The sequence below is a fragment of the Bactrocera dorsalis genome, chromosome 5 (genome assembly GCF_023373825.1).
Source record: "Bactrocera dorsalis isolate Fly_Bdor chromosome 5, ASM2337382v1, whole genome shotgun sequence".
NCBI classification, from domain to species: domain Eukaryota; kingdom Metazoa; phylum Arthropoda; class Insecta; order Diptera; family Tephritidae; genus Bactrocera; species Bactrocera dorsalis.
This window is the reverse complement of record NC_064307.1, coordinates 6,877,485-6,895,763: the sequence shown is the minus strand read 5'-3', so window position 1 is coordinate 6,895,763 and position 18,279 is coordinate 6,877,485. Positions and strand designations below refer to the sequence as shown.

Sequence of the window (18,279 nt, the reverse complement as noted above, 5' to 3'; positions counted from 1 at the left end):
TTAAGTCTTGTAGCTTTGCCTATTGCTGTTATTTTGAATATTTTATTAAGAAAAGGCAAGACTACTACAATAAATACAGTTTAGTGTTTCAACGATAAAACGGTGGATATTTAATATTCTCCAAATAAACACAGCCATAATTAAACACAGCTGGTGGGAATATCAATATTCACAATATCAAAATATTAGAAACTATTTTCGAACCTTTCACAAAAACAATATTATTGCTCTCATATAATTATATTCCCATTCAATTTTATGAGATTATCACGAGAATAGAAAGATAAACTGAAAATATTGTGCTAATTGTATTTGCGCTTCTCCACCAAAACGTGAATTGCAACAATCATTCACAATGTGTGCGGCAAAGTGTCAATCACTTATTATCCTTCCTTCCCATATCCTTTTCCGTCATTGAATTTCCAATGAAAGTAGTAATTCGGTCATCGGTTCGGCGACAATGAAAGGCGTTGCACTGAAAAATTCCTATTCCTACTCAAATAAATTCAACAATGAAAGTGCAATGCGTTGAAACGGGTTAACAAAAAAGTGCGTCCGAATTTACGGTACTATTGCATTAATTAAACGGAAGTGTTACCAGGAACGTCGCTGCTTTCGAAAATTTGCTTAACAAGTCTGTGAAAGATGATTTTGTGTATCCGAAAAGTTGTGCGTCAATTACCATGAACAAAAAATTGCTTATTAGTTTTCTTACATTTTACATTAAGAACAATTTACCCAAAGCAATATTAATAAAAAGAATAATCCCCCTTTCGCACTTCACATACGGTGTAGCGAGCCTTCTTAGCCCAAATACTACACCGAGGCGTTGATACAGTGAAAAATCGATAAAAGTTGCTGTATTCGAAATGCCGGTGATGCAGTCATACCGTCAGGCTGTCGGCTAAACAGCTATCACATTGCTCATCTACACATCCACCAAGAATACGACACAACAACAAAAACGAGAATAAAAATACAAACAAAGCGGTGTGCAATAAAAAGAGCCAAAAACAAAACACGACATCCCTTGGAAAGTAAACAAAACAAATAAATTATGATGAAAGCGGATGAATTGTGAGTGAAAAAGGTGCTGACTGGTTTCCATGACATTATCTACGTTTCATTAAGCCGCCTGTAATTAGTATGCAATGTCCAATGGTTTGACACCAAAAATGAACCTAATAGCTTAATAGGTGAATCCTAAAAGTTTAGGTAAAAAGTAGTAAAGCTACTGATAAAAATTTATTTAAATAAATTGATTAATAATCACAAAATATGTAATAGATTTTATGGTTGATATTAAACGCGAATATGAATACTTTCTAATTTTACTGTGATATTATTATTGTTTGAAAATCTCCTTCCAAGCACCAAAGATAAAATTATTTAGTTTACTAATACCTTGGCAAATGCTACAAAGTATTCAAAGGTGAAATATTCCTCGAAGATTAACCAAAGATAGCAACACAATATAAGAAACTTCGCAAATTGGCGAAGAGAAACTGGAAAGAGCCCAATATGCAAACGCTCCGCAAAAAGACCAGTCCCTGCAAATGTAAGTGTCTACTTGTAAATTTTACTGCAATATTTTAACTTTATCTTATATTTTTGCTGAATTAATCTATAATTTTTCCTTTTTGCTTATTTATTTATTTCAAAAATTTTCGAGCGAATATTTTCTTATATCATTTTATGCTGGGTGTTGCTAAAACAGAACGTCATGTCAAATACAACTCTGCTTGAAGTATCTGCACCTGCAGTGCACACACACATTAAAAGAACGAATGTATCTGACAGTTTGCCACACGAAACAGTAGCAAGCAGAATATTCTGCTGCAGATACATTTGTATTTATTAGATGCATTTATTGTTTGACAGGCAGCTGCACAGTGATTTTATTTACATTTAAAAATTGTTTGTTTAATACAAATTTAACAAATTGATATAACAGTGTGTCGAAAAAATATAAATAAATAACGAATCCATAACACGTTTAATTGGGAAAAGTTAATGGTTTATTCACGAAGCAACTTTGAAATGTGCAAATATTGATCGCGGAACAGTTGCAGCATTTGCAGAGAAAATTTAAAAGTGAAGATGTTACGCTAGTGATACACTTTGAATTATCATCTACGTTATCGAAATATTGAATTGAGAAATGTTTAAGTGAATTTCTAGTTGTGTCCGTAATAATAATATTGAATCGCTGTTGAAAAAATTTGCAATGAAAAATCAATAAACGCAAAGGAGACACCGCGACAGGCACGAAAGGAAATACATATGTATGTACAAATGTAGATAGTGATGATGCCCGCTTCTGACGAAGGAATGCGACAAAGCTGACTAGTTGTTACGAATTCAACTCGTAGGAGCTGACGTTTATTTACGTACATATGGATATGTACATATATAGTACATATATTTTATTAGCAGACAAAAGCATGAAGGAAAGCAAAATTGACAATTGCCATTTCGCCTGGACATTATAATCATTGAATAAATATAAACAATACGTGCATGACAATGTCAACCTAGACTACAGCGAGATACTAAAGGAAGCGTTTTGTTTATACTTGTGCATATATGTATGTATGTGCACCCACATGCTTACATTCCTAAATGTGATTGTGTGCGTGCTTCTGTGACTGCCTGTCACTTCCAGATACACTACGCTACTGCCTGCAAATAATAGCACAAGCGCACCTACAATCACACGGTCAGCGCAGTGTGGAGAACCTACAATACTATTAATCTACGTGCATAGATAGATACATACATATGTATGTACGTTGTGCAAAGCCATAGCTAAGCAAACAGTGTACGCGGTGGCTGCGGTGGAATTTTGCGCTATTGACCGAATAAAATAAAATAAGCATTATGCTTTAAGCAGAGGAAGTCTCCAGTTCAACACACAACTCACCCTGCAGAGGCTTGGCCCACATTAAATTCTACGAATAAATGAATATAAGTGAAAACAAATCAACGATTGAAGATAAACTGCAGCGGTAGCGGGTGAACGCCGGCAATGTGGCGCTACTTGAATTCGCTGGGGATGGTATGAAGGCTGATGATGTGATCGTTGACGCCTGATTGGGTGTTTTCGTAGTAACGCGTTAATACACACACACACACACACATTTATTTCAGCTTCCGAATATGCACTCATGTGTAACAACAAAACACTTGTACTTGTATTGTTATAGTGAGAATAAACAATTTTGCTTTTAACAATAATAGCAACATTAAGCAATTACAACAAGCAAAATAAGCAACGTACATACGTATAATAAATAAGTCCAATTTTCAAGCATACAATAAATACATTGCAAATAGTCGATGCAGAGATATTCCATAGCATCGAAAATAAAAGATAATCCAAAGGCCTAAAGGTCAAATTTCGCAGATTGTCAATTACGTTACGACAGCTTCCTCGTCACTAAACATATTGGATTTCCATTGAGAAATGTCATTGCGCGTATAATACTCACATTAGGCAATCACCACAATAGCTTAGCAGCACAGTATTTAACATCGTGATTGGGGTTGAGCGCGGTTGAGCGCTACACATTGTCATCAGAGACTATGGTTAAGTCATTGGTTTCGAAGCTATCGGCCGCATCATCAAATCTATCGCTCGCTTCAACGCTCTCCTCGGTGGGTGTGGGCAGCGGCAGTAGCGGTGTGCAGGAGACGAATTACGCAAAACGTTAGCATTTGTATTCAAATCAAATTTATTTTTTTTTGTAGTTATTGCAGTTTCGTATATTTATTTGATTTTTATTTATTTCATTCCTATTTGAAAAAAATATATTGATTTAAAGTCTTAAAATTACTATCGATGCACAAAGAGTGTAAAAATAACTTATTTTGTGACAATATACTTTTTAATAACCAAATCTATAGAGTAAAAAATATATAAGCTAGATGCGATGATTTTTGAAATTATATCTAACCGTTGTCGTAATTTCTAACGTCACGACATTTCATTTTCAAATAATAGATCGCAATGATCCAGGTCGATTTTTCGGCGATGGCGTTCAATTCAAAGCGAAGCTTATTGGCATACTCGAAGTGGGCGAGGCGCGCGGCGATCGCATGTGCCAAGAAGCCCTACAAGATCTTAAAATAGCCATACGCGCAGCCGGCGAACATAAACAACGCATAACGATACACGTGACAATCGATGGGCTGAGACTGCGCGATGAAAAAACAGGAGATTCCCTCTATCATCATCCGGTGCACAAAATATCCTTCATTGCGCAGGATATGACCGATTCACGAGCATTTGGCTATATATTTGGTTCACCGGACAGCGGTCACCGTTTCTTTGGTATAAAGACTGACAAAGCGGCTAGTCAGGTAGCGATTTAACTGTTACTAAGAAATAACAAAATTAATTTCACTATTTCTAGGTCGTGCTGGCAATGCGCGATCTCTTTCAGGTTGTTTTCGAATTGAAGAAGAAAGAAATCGAATTGGCGCGACAGCAAATACAATCGAAATCCATACATGAACATCAGCTTGCCTCATTGTCGTCGCTTAAGTCCGCCGCGGGCGGTATTGGCACCGGCTTGGGTGCTCATAATGATCTTAGCAGCACTGGAGGGGTCGGAGGTGGTAGCACGCTCTCCATGTTAAGTGGCATTGGCGGGCAAAGTCGTGCAACAGCCTCGAATAGGTTGGGTGTTAACTTGGATAACAAGGGAGCAGCGAAAGAGGTTTTCCCTTTGTACGATTAAATGCTTATTTTAAGACTTACAAATCCGTCTTTTGTAGATGTCACCTGAATCAGTGGCCGATTTGGTTGATTTGGAACAAGAGTTGAGCTCCTTGCAACGCGGCATCACACAAATGGAACGCATCACACCCAACGAGCCAGGGCAACCTGCAGTAGCCGGCGTCTCTGGGAAGTCAGTTAACGAAGACGATCCTTTTGGAGACTCATTTACCAACTTTCCCGTAAGCCACTTCTTGCTTGTATCCCTTATTATATTACTAATCATACATTTGGTTTGTTTCAGACTTACAATCTCTTGCCTCCACCAGAATCGGGACGCTCACGCCATAAGCCCACTAAGGCGACTGACGCGGCAGTAAATCAAACAACAGCATCAGTGAGCGCTGGTCAAAATGTTACGCTCTCCTCTCTACTTTCGCCTGCGCCGGTCTTGAACACTTCCACCGGCACTCTGCAACAAGACGACGACGACAGTTGGCTGCATGAACTGGACCAGCAAAATGATGTATTTGACACTTCAAAAGCCGGCAGCATGAGCATAGGTGTTGGCCTGCCAATGGCACCACTGGCCCCGAGCGAATCAACATCCACACCTACACAACAATTGAGCGAACATTCGACACTCGTCGATGTTGAAGCAGCTGCCAATGCGGCAACCAACGCGAGCATGCAACCGTCCGGCGGAGCTGCGGCATCGACCTCAGCAGCCACTTTGGGCGTCACATCGTCTTCGCCGACGCCGGTTTTGGGCGACGGACCGCCACAGGCAGCCGCGAGCGCTGCAGTGAAGTCAGGTAGATTGGAGAAGCATTTTTCGGAAACACTTTCTTTTAACGAACTCATGGTTTATTTAATTAACTCCTGTACAAGTTTGCCTAAGTTGTTTCTAACGGTTTCGGGTATTGTGTTGTAATTATAGCATGTAATTTGTGTCTACTTTACGGATCTGTAGCAAATAATTTCGAAAATATGTCAACTCACATGCCTAAGAGAGGTTAGGTTGTATAATTCGGTATTTTATTATCGAACAACTCGAGTCTACAACCGACTATCTTCGGAATATGAGAGATTGAGCAGTGCAAATACTGTCCAAATTTTAAAGATTTTATCTTAGAAATTATTTTCCAGTTTGCCACAGATCCATATCAGTTGATCACATGTATGTATATTTGGTTTCTATGATTGTGTTTGTTTCGTCAGTTATGTTTGATTTGTTAGTGTGGCCCGCTTATTCCCGCTACAAAACACACAATAACATTGTCATTCCCTCTCGCTTTCGGCTACGGGGCAATTTCACTGATTCATCACTTTTTCCCATGTGTTAGATGCTTTTACAGATTTGGATCCATTAGGCACGGGTCGCACACGTCCCTATGTCGATAAGAAATACTTCTTCCAAGAGCTTAAAAACCCACCCAAAAAAGTGCTCAACGACCTGTCTTCAGGTGGCAACGGCACCGTAGACATAACGGCAACAGGTGTGCACTACACGGCCGCCTCGGCGGTGGTCGATGAGTTTCTGAGCAAAGAGGGTCTCTTCGAGGATGCCCTAACCGCCGGTATGGACGAGCAAGGCGAAGTGGCTCAGCAGATGCAGCCGCCGCAGCAGACACAGCATTCTCTATCAGCACCACTTAATATTACTAACACTACTCATGCATCAGGTATAGCCGGCTTGAAAACAGCCTTGAACACTAACAAAACTGTAGTTAATATAACGGCGTCTGCAACAGCAGCTGCAACAACAACTACAACAACTTTACTAATCGGTGTGCTTGCACCACCATGCACGGTTAACATTTGCACCTGCACCATAAGCAGTACGAAATACACGAGCACCGCTTCTAATGTTGTTGTACCCAGACTAACGAATACTAACCACCAACTAGCGTCTAGCAACAGTTTACTAACAACCTCTACCTACTCTACTAATTCCACAACAGCTTCTACTTTAAGAATGCACCATTACCAGCCGACTTTATCGTCGGCAACGTCTTCGTGCACTACAACAAACATACCCACTAATCTACATTTAAATCATTACACTTTAGACTCCACGGCGACTGCTGCTGGAACAACTGACGATGTTGTGATGATGCCGCGTGACACCGATCCTTTCTCACCCACACGTAAGAAGAGTGATCCATTTCAGGAGGGCGGTGACGTGTTTGCCAAATTGGACCCATTCGAATTTGAATTTAACAGCGGTGACGCCACTAACCAACGTAGCTCTCCAACCGTCAGCGCGGAGACCTCTCGTCCTGCGGATGTCTTTAATGGTCCGCTGCAAGTTAGCTTGCCCCCGGAGAGCAGCCTTTCGCCCACGTTAGCGCAGCCGTTGAGCACAGCAGCGCAATGGCGTGCCGATGTAGCGCGCTTAGAGCGTCAAATGGCCGAACCGGTAGCAGCGATGGGCAACGGAAGTGCCATACCGCCAGTTGGTGTCAATAGCTCGGTGCGTTTGAGGCCAACACCTTCGGGTCAGGTCTCCTCGGTTGGACAGCCTTCTTCTGTATTTAAGCAGCAGACAGCGGACGTAATATCGAGCATTAGCAATAAGAAGATGCCACACTTATTTGGACAGGCACGTTTCTCCAAGCGTGAATCGAATAGTATTAATATGTGCCGTTTACAGGAGAGCGACTCACTAAGCGAGAATGAGGCGGCACCAGAGCCACCACCACGTCCGGATTCAGCATTGCATGCGGAGCCGCCGCCATTGCCGCCCAAGAAACAGTTCAATGATATTGTTATACGCCCACGTGTGACGTCCGGTAATGCGGTGCCTCCGAGAGTCGCGCCGCCCTCTGTGAGTAGTCGTTATGAGTTCGTTAATACAACGTCGAAGTCTTTACGTGGCGCTAATTCCGAAGTTCCACCAATACCATTGCCATCACGTCGTGTTGGTCGTTCTGATGGCACCTACCCGGGGCCTGGTCGACCACGTAAGCCTGGACATACTGACGATGATTACTTGGCGCCTATTAGTGGCATCGGTAGCATTGCGAATGCAGCTGCGGGTGATGTGCCACCACTTCTGCCACCCCCAACGCAAATCTCAACACGCAACCGTGCTCAACGCCAGCAATCACTTTCTAAGCCTCAGGATATCTACGAGAATAAATTGGAGATTTTGCAACAGCAGCAGCAGCAACAACAGCAGAAACGACAACAAGCGTTAACTGATGGTGGCGCCGAACCAAACACGGCAACGGCGTCTCTCATACCCGACATCACACTGAGCCAGCTTATGACTCTAAGTTTGGATGAGCTGGCAGTAAAGTTGAATGTGCCGGTGAGCAAGTTGAGCACTATGACATTGGTAGAACTAACATCGTATCTCTCGGAATTCATTGAGAAGTCAAAGCCACAGCGCGAGCAAGCGCTACCTAGCCATATGAGTCCTTTGCCGACGCGTCGTGTAGAAATGAAATCCATTAAGGCGGAGTCATCACCTCTACCGACTCAACCAACAGTTTTTAAGGTGAACTTTGATCAGCAAGCGACGTTTGTGGCAAAATTCGACGATACATTTGGCGAGGACTTCTCCACTCACACCGCCGATGGGCAAGGGCAAGACGCTTTTGCAAATTTCGAACAGTTTAACGAGCCACCAGTTGGTCCGTCTCCAATATTCACGGATACTAGCCAAAGCGCACCAATTGTGCCATCAGCCGATCGATATGCGGTTTTCCGTGAGATCATTGACAAAGAGCTGCAAGAGCAACAGGAAAACGCGGACCTAATTGGCGAAGTGATTAATGAGAACGAAGATGCCGGCGGCAGCATTATATCTGGAACTGATGTTGGAGGCATTGCTGCAGTAGCAGATGACATTGGTGCGCAGTTCGAGGCTAACTTTGATGACGACGATTTTCTTACGTCCTCTGGGGGTCCACAAGTGCAACCACCAAAGATTGATACGAAAATCACGGAAGTAGTGGCACAAGCAAAGGATCGGTATGCTGCGCTCCGCGATATAATTCTTGTCGAAAATCTTTTCGACAATAAGAGACCAGCGGCTTTGCAGGCATCTCAGGAGTTCCCCGAATTCAGTGACGAGTTCAATGAAGATCAAGATCAAGACCTTAAGCACATAATGGATGGGCGTGCCAGCAGCATTGGGCCCGACCGCTTAGGCTTAGTAGACAGTCGCGGCTTACCAGCCGAGCCTTCCTCATCCGCATTAACCGTCGAGGACGACGACGAAGATGATGATGGCGGAGCGGAAAGTAGTTTAGACAGTAATGATAAAGAAACCCGAGTGGCTGCTGCTGCGCAAGATAAATACGAAAAGCTGTCGACATCCACACAACAATTGGATGGTGAAAAATCTGATAAGCTAGATTTGAATGGCAGCCAACCCGAACGCTGCGCCTCACAACCTTCCTCGAATTTATTGAATGCCAAACAGGATAATAAATTCCTAACAGTTGCTGGCAGCAGCGGACTCTCTTCGTCCAAGGATGACTTGGAAATTGATGAACTTATGCAACGTGCCATATCGAATTTATCTTTAGATTCTCGCGAACGCATCTCCCCTGCAAATTCAGCGACCAATATGCCCACAGTAATTGTGACATCTGGCAACTCTATAGCTTTGCCACGGCCAAATGCCACGCTCTCGTCTCAGGCGCAGTTCAATGACGTTAGCACATCACCTATTCCCTTACAGAAGTCTCCGACACCAGGCGTTGCTCAGCAGCAACAAAGGTCACCACTGAGCAAATCGCCACAGCCGTCACCAGTCTTATCCCAACTATCCGCTGTCTCGAACCTAATTGACACAGCTACAAAACAAATCAACATTGGCAGCAGTTTGCAACAAGAACCTGAAGTAAAACATTCTAAGGAGTTTTGGGCGACTTTCGACTCACCTAAGCCAAATATCGAAAAGGTAGATAAACGCGGCAGGGCTGCTGCGAAGTCTACGATGAAGAATTCATTGCTACACTTACCACCGCCGCCGCCTTCGAACACCTCACAGAACGATACAGCGGAATCACCATGTTCGTCTGATCCACGTGATTATGGTTGGAGTAAGAGCACGGGCGTCAGTCGTCGTTGGCCAAAGAAAGAACGTCATCAGACTTCGTCTTCGTCTCGCGATATCAGTCCTTGCGATGATGAGCCGTCTGATTTTCAAAAGCCAAAACGCATTCCTAGTGGAGTGCCCGCAATACCGCCGCCTTCTTCAGATCGGCATGGGTATTATGTGAGACACACCCGCCGCTTGAACTCCTGTGATGAGGATTATGAGTAAGTACCGTGGATCTTCTAAAAACAATCAATTTTCCAAAGATATGAATGTTTGTAATCACCTGTTATTCTTCTAACAGCTACGAGGAGGAGTTCAACACACGACGTGATCATCGTAAACTAAAGCCAGGACTTTCGCGTAGCCGAGATAACTTCGATTTAGGTGAATATATTTGGCGTATGGGCTAATGGTATTCACTTAAAATCGTTGTTTTTATTTCAGAATCTCCTAGTTGGTACCGTCATGCTCCACATCACACCTGGTCGCCGCAGGATATGGAGCAAGCAGCCGGTATGCGCGCACGCGCTTTCGAACGTAGCGCCTATGAACGCACCACATACGGACCTCCCGTCTACGACAAACGCGGCGTTGCGCTGCCGCCTAATGCATCTTCTAGTTATGATCGTCGCAGTGGCTACGACAAGCGCAGCAAATATTATCGTGATTACGCTCGTCCAAATTACGATTTTGATGATTACGGCGATTCGCCCCATGAACGTTATCGCGATGCCGGAAGTTTCGAGAAACCAAAGGTTGGGCGACGTTCTGACTATGAAAACATTTACGATGAGGGTCGCTCTCCTATGAGTGGAATAATCGGCAGTAGTGGCGGCGGCAGCAGTGGTTATAAGACACGCGGTGGGGATTACATGTACGATAGAGAGCGTAAGTCCTTCGATCGTGAAAGCGTCGAATCGTTTGAGAGCGCTACACGACGTCGGCGCAGTTTCGGAAGTGGCGATGTGTATGGAAGTATGGAAAGCCACGAAGAATTTCGTGAACGTTATGGACCGGAAAAAACACGCTCGCTGCGAAAGGGCATGAAGTTGCGCGCTACAGGCGATATTGAGTACGAGCAAGATTCGGAGAATGATTTTCATCAGCGCACACGCATGAGCGGCGGTGGAAGTAGTGTAAACATTCCGGACACGCGCAGTTTACAGCGCCCGAGCCAATTGATATCCAGTAATACGGGAAGCACCATGAGTATGGGGCCCGGACAACCACGGGCACGTAAGAGTAGCGGTTCCAGTCCTTGGGATGGTGAAGGTAAGGAACATGAACTTCGTTACTGTGAATCTTTTTTTATTGTTTCTACTCTTAAAGAGCCACCGTTGCCAGGGCAAAAATCCTGGAAACGTCCTTCAAGTGCTGCCGACTCAGAACGACGACTGGCTGAAAGCAGACGGGTAGCCGCACTCGGACAGACCCCCTCCGGCTCTGATGGAGAAAAGGATCGCAGGTAAGTGTTTGTTTGATCAGTTGTAGCTGTGATATTTTATATACAATACTTTAATTCAGGTTCCGCAAAAAGCAACGGTCACGTGGCAAAGAAATTCCTTACAGCAGCTCGGGCCTACCACCGTCCAATACTGGTAGTCGATATAGTGGCACTGTTGCCGCCACAACTCATTCTCGTGACAATTACGATTATATAACGTACGACGATGACGATGTCGGCGACGAGGAAGACTATGCGGATGAGGATTATGACGAGCCGCCCACAGATGAGGACAAATTCGAACGCTTGAATAGGCGTCGCCATGAAATGCATCAACGTATGTTGGAGAGCGAACGCAGACAGCATTCGATGGGAAAAGTGCCCATTAGTTCCCTCAAATGCAGTGCTCCGACGGCGGCAACAAAGAAATATCCCACAAGAGGCGGCGAATATGATTTCGACGATTATGAACAATCTCCAACATCGCGTTCGAATGCCAGCGCCAGCTTGGCAAGTGCCGCCAGTTCTTATATAGCTACGACTGGTGTCGGTGGCAGCACTGGAAGTGCTACGAAATTTAGCTTTGATGGTGGCTTTGAATCGGACTTCAACCAAAGCTCTCCACCGCCAGCACCCGCCGGCACTGCATCCAGTTGCAATTCTACGCCCGCCGCCACCACAGCGAGCGCATGCGTTACACCGGCAACCAAGTCATCCTTCCGCTTTTCGAACGACTTCTCGGAACGAGAAAAATTGCACGGCTTCCCACAAAACTCCAACAGCGTGAGCACCGCGCAACAGTTGGACTTGGACAATACGCAATCACCAGCACCGCATGCAATGCCCCCCATCATCACGCAAAAATTACGTTTCGACGATAATGTCAAAGTTTCACAATTCGACGACGCCGCTTTCGAAGATGACTTCTCGAATGCACAATTCGACTTCGAAAAGGAGGACCAATGGCACGCGGACTCATTGCAAAGCGCCAGCAGCGCCGCACTCATGACCACCGCTGCGAAAAAACACAATCTGCGAAATAGCAAACTGCAACAGAGACAGGAACTGATCAAGAAATCCGAATCCATTAACATTTTCGGCAAGAAATCTGAGGATCCCTTCGAGGACGATGAGTTCTTCAAGGCGCCCGGCGGTGAAGGCGCATTAGCCAACAATAATAACAACAATGGCAACGGACAGCAGTTGAGTAAAACAGGTGCGGGCAACGGCAGCGGCTTTCAATGTGACGACGACTTCAACTTCGCCAAATTCGACGAAAATATGTGATTTGATCAATTGTTTGCAAGGAACGCCCGAACAGAGCATGTAACAAAACAACAAAAGCCAACCGCCAATATGAGTGACACGCTGAACGTTGAAGTTCACGGCGTTTGCAACGAGACTACGCATCGGACTCGTGTTAAGGGCGTTGCGCCGAAGCCGCAAAGCGACGAGGAAGACGAAGATGATAATTATGCAGAGATCAATGTGATTGCCGATCACGATTACTATTATATAACCAATTTAAATGATTACTACTATCAGCAGCAGCAGGAACAACAAAAGCAACAACAAATACAAACACAACTACAACAATCGAACAGTTCGGCGGCACTGTGCGCGATCGCCGCCGACCAAGGTGTATGCAGTAACGGGATGGTGCGCAAAGAAAACGGTTTTCTCACGCAAAGGCAACACCAACAACAACAACATCAACAACAATACGAAAGCCTTAAGGGCACGCTGTTGCGGAATACGAAAAAGTGTCGACGTAAAATTGTTTCGCTAAATTTCCTAATGAAAAACTTGATCATGTACCGCCTCAAATATGACATTCTATAGGAGGGGCATGTGCGTTTAACGCTTAATATTTGCAAACTGTCATACTCACAAACATACATGTAAAGCACGAATATGCTTTATGGCGCCAAGGTTATCGGACAGTCCTCTCTTGCGCCCTCAAGCTTTGCGGTTTCGCGCATTTATTAATGGCCATGTGTGGTTGTTGTTTTTTTCTTGATTTATACTCACCAATTTTTTGTAAATAATGCAACCGAATTGTAATCAAAAGTACTCATCGCAAGTCGCTGCTAGTTCTATGTGGCATACTAGATTAATATACTTATATATATATGTATATGTAATTATGCATTTCAGTCTGAGCGCTGCTTTCCTTTCAGATTGTGCTTTCATAATCTGATTTGTAATTAAACTGTGTTATTTTTTCATTATGCTTATTATTTGACTAATTTGGCTAATAGCAATAAGTATTCAGAATTCCGGCGACGTGAGTGTGCGTGTGCGTGTATATAACGATAATGAAATCAAATTTACTAAATAAGCAATGTTTATCTAACTTTATATCTCTATGTGTACATATATACAGATTTAGTTAATACAAACAAACATGCATACATACATACACATGCATGTGTATGTGCGTTGGTGAAAAACGATGTAAAGGTGAAATACTCCGAAGCGAGCATTATAACGGCAAACGAAATGTTATCAGGTTGAAAAACGTAAAACTAAATAATTATTGCAATTACATAACTACATACATACATACATATAAACTATTATAGACAAGCGTCAAGCGAATTTGATGAGAAGCCATAGTTCCAAGTATCCAAACATCACTCAGTTAGCAAATCTACAATAAATAATTAAGAATGAAAACTAGTTAAAAGCATTGCAAATTAACTGTAAATTAAACGTACATACATACATATATACATACTGGCATACATACATACATATATGAATATAGCTCGCGGTAAATAAAGAAAAGAATTGAAGAAAAACCGGCACACTGTTAAACTAACACCACAACAACAATAACAATAACAATAGCAACTAAATAATTAATAATTAAAAAGTTGAAAATTTCAGGTTTTCCTTAAACAATTCACCGAAGTGTTTGCAGTTATAGAACCTTACTGAGCAGCACACTCAATCCAAGCGCCAACGCCGCTCGGCAACTCGGCAAATATTAAATTAAATTAAGAAATTAAAAAGATGATTACGATTATGATTATAGACAAGTAGCTACGAACAAAATTATGCTTACATACGTACATAAAACACTCATTAACTCTTAAACTAAGTAAATTTAGTTAATTAATACTACTCATTTAGTGTAATGAACTACAAGGAAACAAGTGGAGCTAAAAAATCGAGCAATATATGCAAATAAACAATATATTATATATATAACTAATAATAACTGTAAAATACCTATGTATGTGTGCAACTATTATACTTACAAATATGTATACCGATTAAATCATTTATGAAATTGAGTCAAGGCAATATGAATGGCAACTGATGCATACTCACTCACGTGTAAGACGACGACGATTCGGGACTGCGTCCAAGCGCAGGCGGTATTTCTCTTGTTTGTTCTAAGAAGATCGAAAAAAATAAAACATAAAACATGTAACGACAAATATACATACCAATTAAGAATAAATATACAGTATCTAATTCAACTGTCTGGCGTTTTTTGTTCGGATAGTAGTTTTATAACACGCAACATGCTGCGTTGATCATTTATACGAGTATTTGAGAAAAAAGGTAGGCGGAAATTGTAAACGCAAAATATTTAAGTATTCGTCAATATTTATTTTGTCGCCTTCAAAGTAATTCCCACCAGGTGTATTACATTTATGTCAACGATTTTTTCAGTCCTCGAAACACTTTTCAGAAACGATTTTTGGGATGTCCTTCAGATGCTCTGGCGAATTTGGTTTTCGGAGTTTTCTTCCCTTCGTTCGACTAAAAACGAGTTCCACGGAGCAGCAATTTCAATTCTTCTTCTTTCCTGGCGTAGACACCGCTTGCGCGATTATAGCCGAGTTAACAACAGCAAGGCTGTCGTTTAGTTTTTATTGGTACTGTTTTTACGTGGTGGGTCCCAAACCCAGCGCACAACTCTGCGGAGGGAGGGTTTCGCCTTCTCACTTTAGCTCGCCTTCAAACGGATGTTCTTAGGCTACCCAGAGGATACTTGGTCAAAGACCGGGAGTCGTGAGCCGCTTGAGTCATATGTAAAAGAATCGTTTCTGGCCACTCCCAAGTGAATGGCGATCAGAGAACTTTCCTGACTTGCGTGAACTTCTACAAATGACTCCATCCTCCCATTTCAATTTGGGGAACAAGAAAATATCACACGGAGCTCAATTTGTTGAATACGGTGGTTGATCGATGGTACTCATTGCGTTATGGCTTTAAATTCGGTCACAATCGTGGTTCGATGTGATGGTGCATTAACATCATGTAAAATCCATGAATTGTTCTTCCACAATTCCGGACATTTTCGACGAATTTTCTTACGCAAACGCCTCAACACGGCCAAATAGAACTCCTTATTGACCTTCTGTCCCTCTGGAAAAAATTCATGATGCACCAAATTACGAATAACGAAAAAGACAATGAGTATCACCTTGAATTGAGTGGCTCTGGCGTGGTCCATATCGATTATTGTAAACTTGTAAACCCATGTCCCATCAGCTTTATCAACTGTTTACGATACTCTTCTTGAAAAAGTTCAGCTTTATCACGACGAGTCGAGCAAGAACGCGTTTCATATCCAAAATATCCACCAAAATCATTCGAACGGACTCGCGAGAGATGTCGAGCTCTCTTGCCATCTCTCTAACACTTGCTTGATGATTTTCAAGCGCCATATCCTTCACTTTTTTAATATTTTCGTCAGTTGAAGAAATCAAAAATCGCCCAGAATGAGGCATGTCTTCAATGATCTCTCGACCGTCTTTGAAGGCTTTGTACCAATCGTAGGACAGTGTTTTTGATAAAACTGAATCACCGTAAGCCTTTTCCAACATTCGCAAAGATTCCGCACAAGAAGTAGAAGTAGGTTTTTTTTGATTTCGCCCAGTTCACACAGTATTGTAGGAATCGAATTTGGTTGAAATCGGCACCGAGTAGGTTCCGAGATATGGCGCGCAATCCGTTCTTCCTCTTCGCTGTTTGACGCCAATTGGAGATTCCAAGTGCAGACAGGTACTTCTCCACCTGTTCCAACGGAGTGGAAGTCTTCCTCTTCCTCTGCTCCCTCGGCGGGTACTGTGTGTAATACTCTCAGATGAGTGGAGTGTTTTCATCCATTCGGACGACATGATCTAGCTAGCGAAGCTGCTGTTTCTTAATTCACTGAAATATGTCAATGGCGTCGTATATAACGTGCAGCTCATCGTTCCATCGAATAGAATACTCGCCGTTGGCAATGCGCAAAGATCCATAAATCTTCCGCCGAACCTTTCTCTCGAAAACTTGTAACAGATTAGGCTTCTGAAGCTTTTTCTGATTTCAAAACTGAAAAATCCACTTTGGGGAATACACCCTGAGTCGATGGAGTCCAAACTTTTGGCGACGTAAACAAACAGCTGCTAAACGCACACTAACTGACATATGGAGATCAAATTTCACATGATAGTTATGCTCACCAATATAGAAAATAAAGTTTTAACGATTCGATTTGCACGCACAGTTTTTAAGGACCTGTACGGCTCAAACTTGTAATTGAGTGCGAAAGTATCGCACGTTCGACTGTGTTCGAGCTTTGTCCGTCGTAGCTAGTTTAAATCTTTGAGAAATAAAAAGTCAACACGTATCTTATAGGGCAGTAAAATTTATTTTATAATACATTCCATTAAAATATTTAATACACACGTTACAAAGTCAATGTCGAAAAGACATGCTTTTGGTATTTTCGGTAGTCGTACTGCTAACCAAAACAGCTAATGGCAACTGTGCATAAATATTTACGGCTTAAGTTAACCGCGCTGCATAATAAACAGAAAGGGCGCCAGAAATAGTTGGGGAAACACAAAAACTGGCTTAAAAATACACACACAAACTTATCTGCATGTGTGAGTGTTAACCATAGGGTTTTCATGGACAAGCCTTCTGTAATGTAGCGCCATGGCGCCGCTATTAGCCGCGCAGAACACACTCTTACCTCAAACACCTTCTTCACTATAAAAAGCATGTGCACACCGTTAACAGTTATCAAAAACATTCGCAAGTCCAACGTGAAGACAGCTCGAGTAGTCAGAGAAAATAAAAACAAAAACTTTCAAAAATGTTCAAATACGTAAGTGATCCCGTTAGATTCCTTACTGACTCATTAAAACTAATAAGTATATATCTGTGTTACTTTTCTAGGCTGTTGTCATCTTCGCTGCCATCGCCTGCGCTACCGCTAAACCTCACATCTTAGCCGCTGCTCCGTTGGCTGTCGCCGCTCCGGCGCCTATCATCACCGCCACCAGCAGTCAAGTTGTTGCACGCACCCACAATGGCATCGCCTTCGCTCCGGTAGTGGCCCCAGCACCCATTGCTCCCATCGCTCCAGTTGCTAAGGTTGTCGCCCCAGTGGCCGCTGCTCCATTGGCCGCACCAATCGCCCCTCTTGCCGCTCCAGCACCTTTGATCGCACGCTACGCTGCCGCACCCGCACCACTTTTGACTCGTTACGCTGCTACTCCCTTCGCTTACCCCGCTCATTTGGCTTCCAATGCTGCTCCTGCTCCCCTCTCCTACGCCTCTGCATTCGCACCAACCCTGCGTTATGCCGCTGCCGCCTCTGCTCCAGTTGTGTGGTAAAACAGAACAACTAACGATATTCTAAGGATAGACTGTGATAGTTTTTAAGCGATTAAAAGATACTATTGAAATATAAACGACTAACTGTTAATTAATCGAAGTTGCTTTGCATTCTATTCTATCATTGGAGGTATTAAAACTTCAGCTTGATTTTGGCGGACTTGTAATAGTCAAAATTTCAACTTATAAGCATTTTTGTGATAATAAGAGTCGAATCATGTATAAACTCCTAAGGATTGAGCGCAAAATTAGACTCTTCGTAACAAACAAAATTTACTTTTTGGATCTTTCTCTGTCATCTCTCTATTCTGTCTGATGTTTTATTGTTATTAATAATTATTAGGCCGTTCAATTTAGTCATATACTCTTCAATGTATGTATGTTTACCGACTTACGTATATAATGAAGGTATGGACCGATATCATT

At 42.7% G+C, this 18,279-nt stretch overlaps 2 protein-coding genes across 6 annotated transcripts; both read left to right on the top strand.

Annotated features, from left to right (window-relative positions):
- The first annotated feature begins 394 nt into the window (after positions 1 to 394).
- On the top strand, positions 395 to 14,714 carry LOC105223426 (protein disabled). Of its 5 annotated transcripts, none has more exons than XM_049457282.1 (11): positions 1,721 to 3,709; positions 4,004 to 4,362; positions 4,416 to 4,721; positions 4,780 to 4,962; positions 5,025 to 5,535; positions 6,067 to 7,325; positions 7,377 to 10,000; positions 10,081 to 10,163; positions 10,224 to 11,051; positions 11,109 to 11,244; positions 11,304 to 14,714. In XM_049457282.1, exons 1-11 carry the CDS (start codon positions 3,586 to 3,588, stop codon positions 12,508 to 12,510), a joined length of 7,620 nt encoding a protein of 2,539 aa, XP_049313239.1. In that variant the 5' UTR covers positions 1,721 to 3,585; the 3' UTR covers positions 12,511 to 14,714. The 5 variants fall into 5 exon arrangements, with proteins under 5 accessions (XP_049313241.1, XP_049313239.1, XP_029405004.2 ...); XM_049457285.1 differs by having other exon boundaries at positions 1,725 to 3,709; positions 6,067 to 6,405; positions 6,793 to 10,000; positions 11,304 to 13,963; XM_049457284.1 differs by lacking the exon at positions 1,721 to 3,709 and adding an exon at positions 395 to 1,558 and having other exon boundaries at positions 6,067 to 10,000.
- A 2,533-nt stretch (positions 14,715 to 17,247) lies between these two features.
- Positions 17,248 to 18,030, top strand: LOC125778631 (translation initiation factor IF-2-like). Its single transcript, XM_049457317.1, has 2 exons — positions 17,248 to 17,341; positions 17,413 to 18,030. The coding sequence occupies exons 1-2, from the start codon at positions 17,330 to 17,332 to the stop codon at positions 17,851 to 17,853; spliced, it is 453 nt and encodes a 150-aa protein (XP_049313274.1). The 5' UTR covers positions 17,248 to 17,329; the 3' UTR covers positions 17,854 to 18,030.
- Positions 18,031 to 18,279: the final 249 nt, after the last annotated feature.

What these genes read in the sequence shown, in the direction of transcription:
- LOC105223426 (XM_029549144.2), top strand. Translation starts at nt 3,586, where the DNA reads ATGGTTAAGTCATTGGTTTCGAAGCTATCGGCCGCATCATCAAATCTA. An exon ending in GAGCGCTGCAGTGAAGTCAG is followed by an intron (nt 5,536 to 6,066) that starts GTAGATTGGAGA and finishes CCCATGTGTTAG; the next exon opens with ATGCTTTTACAGATTTGGAT. An exon ending in CAGTCCTTGGGATGGTGAAG is followed by an intron (nt 11,052 to 11,108) that starts GTAAGGAACATG and finishes CTACTCTTAAAG; the next exon opens with AGCCACCGTTGCCAGGGCAA.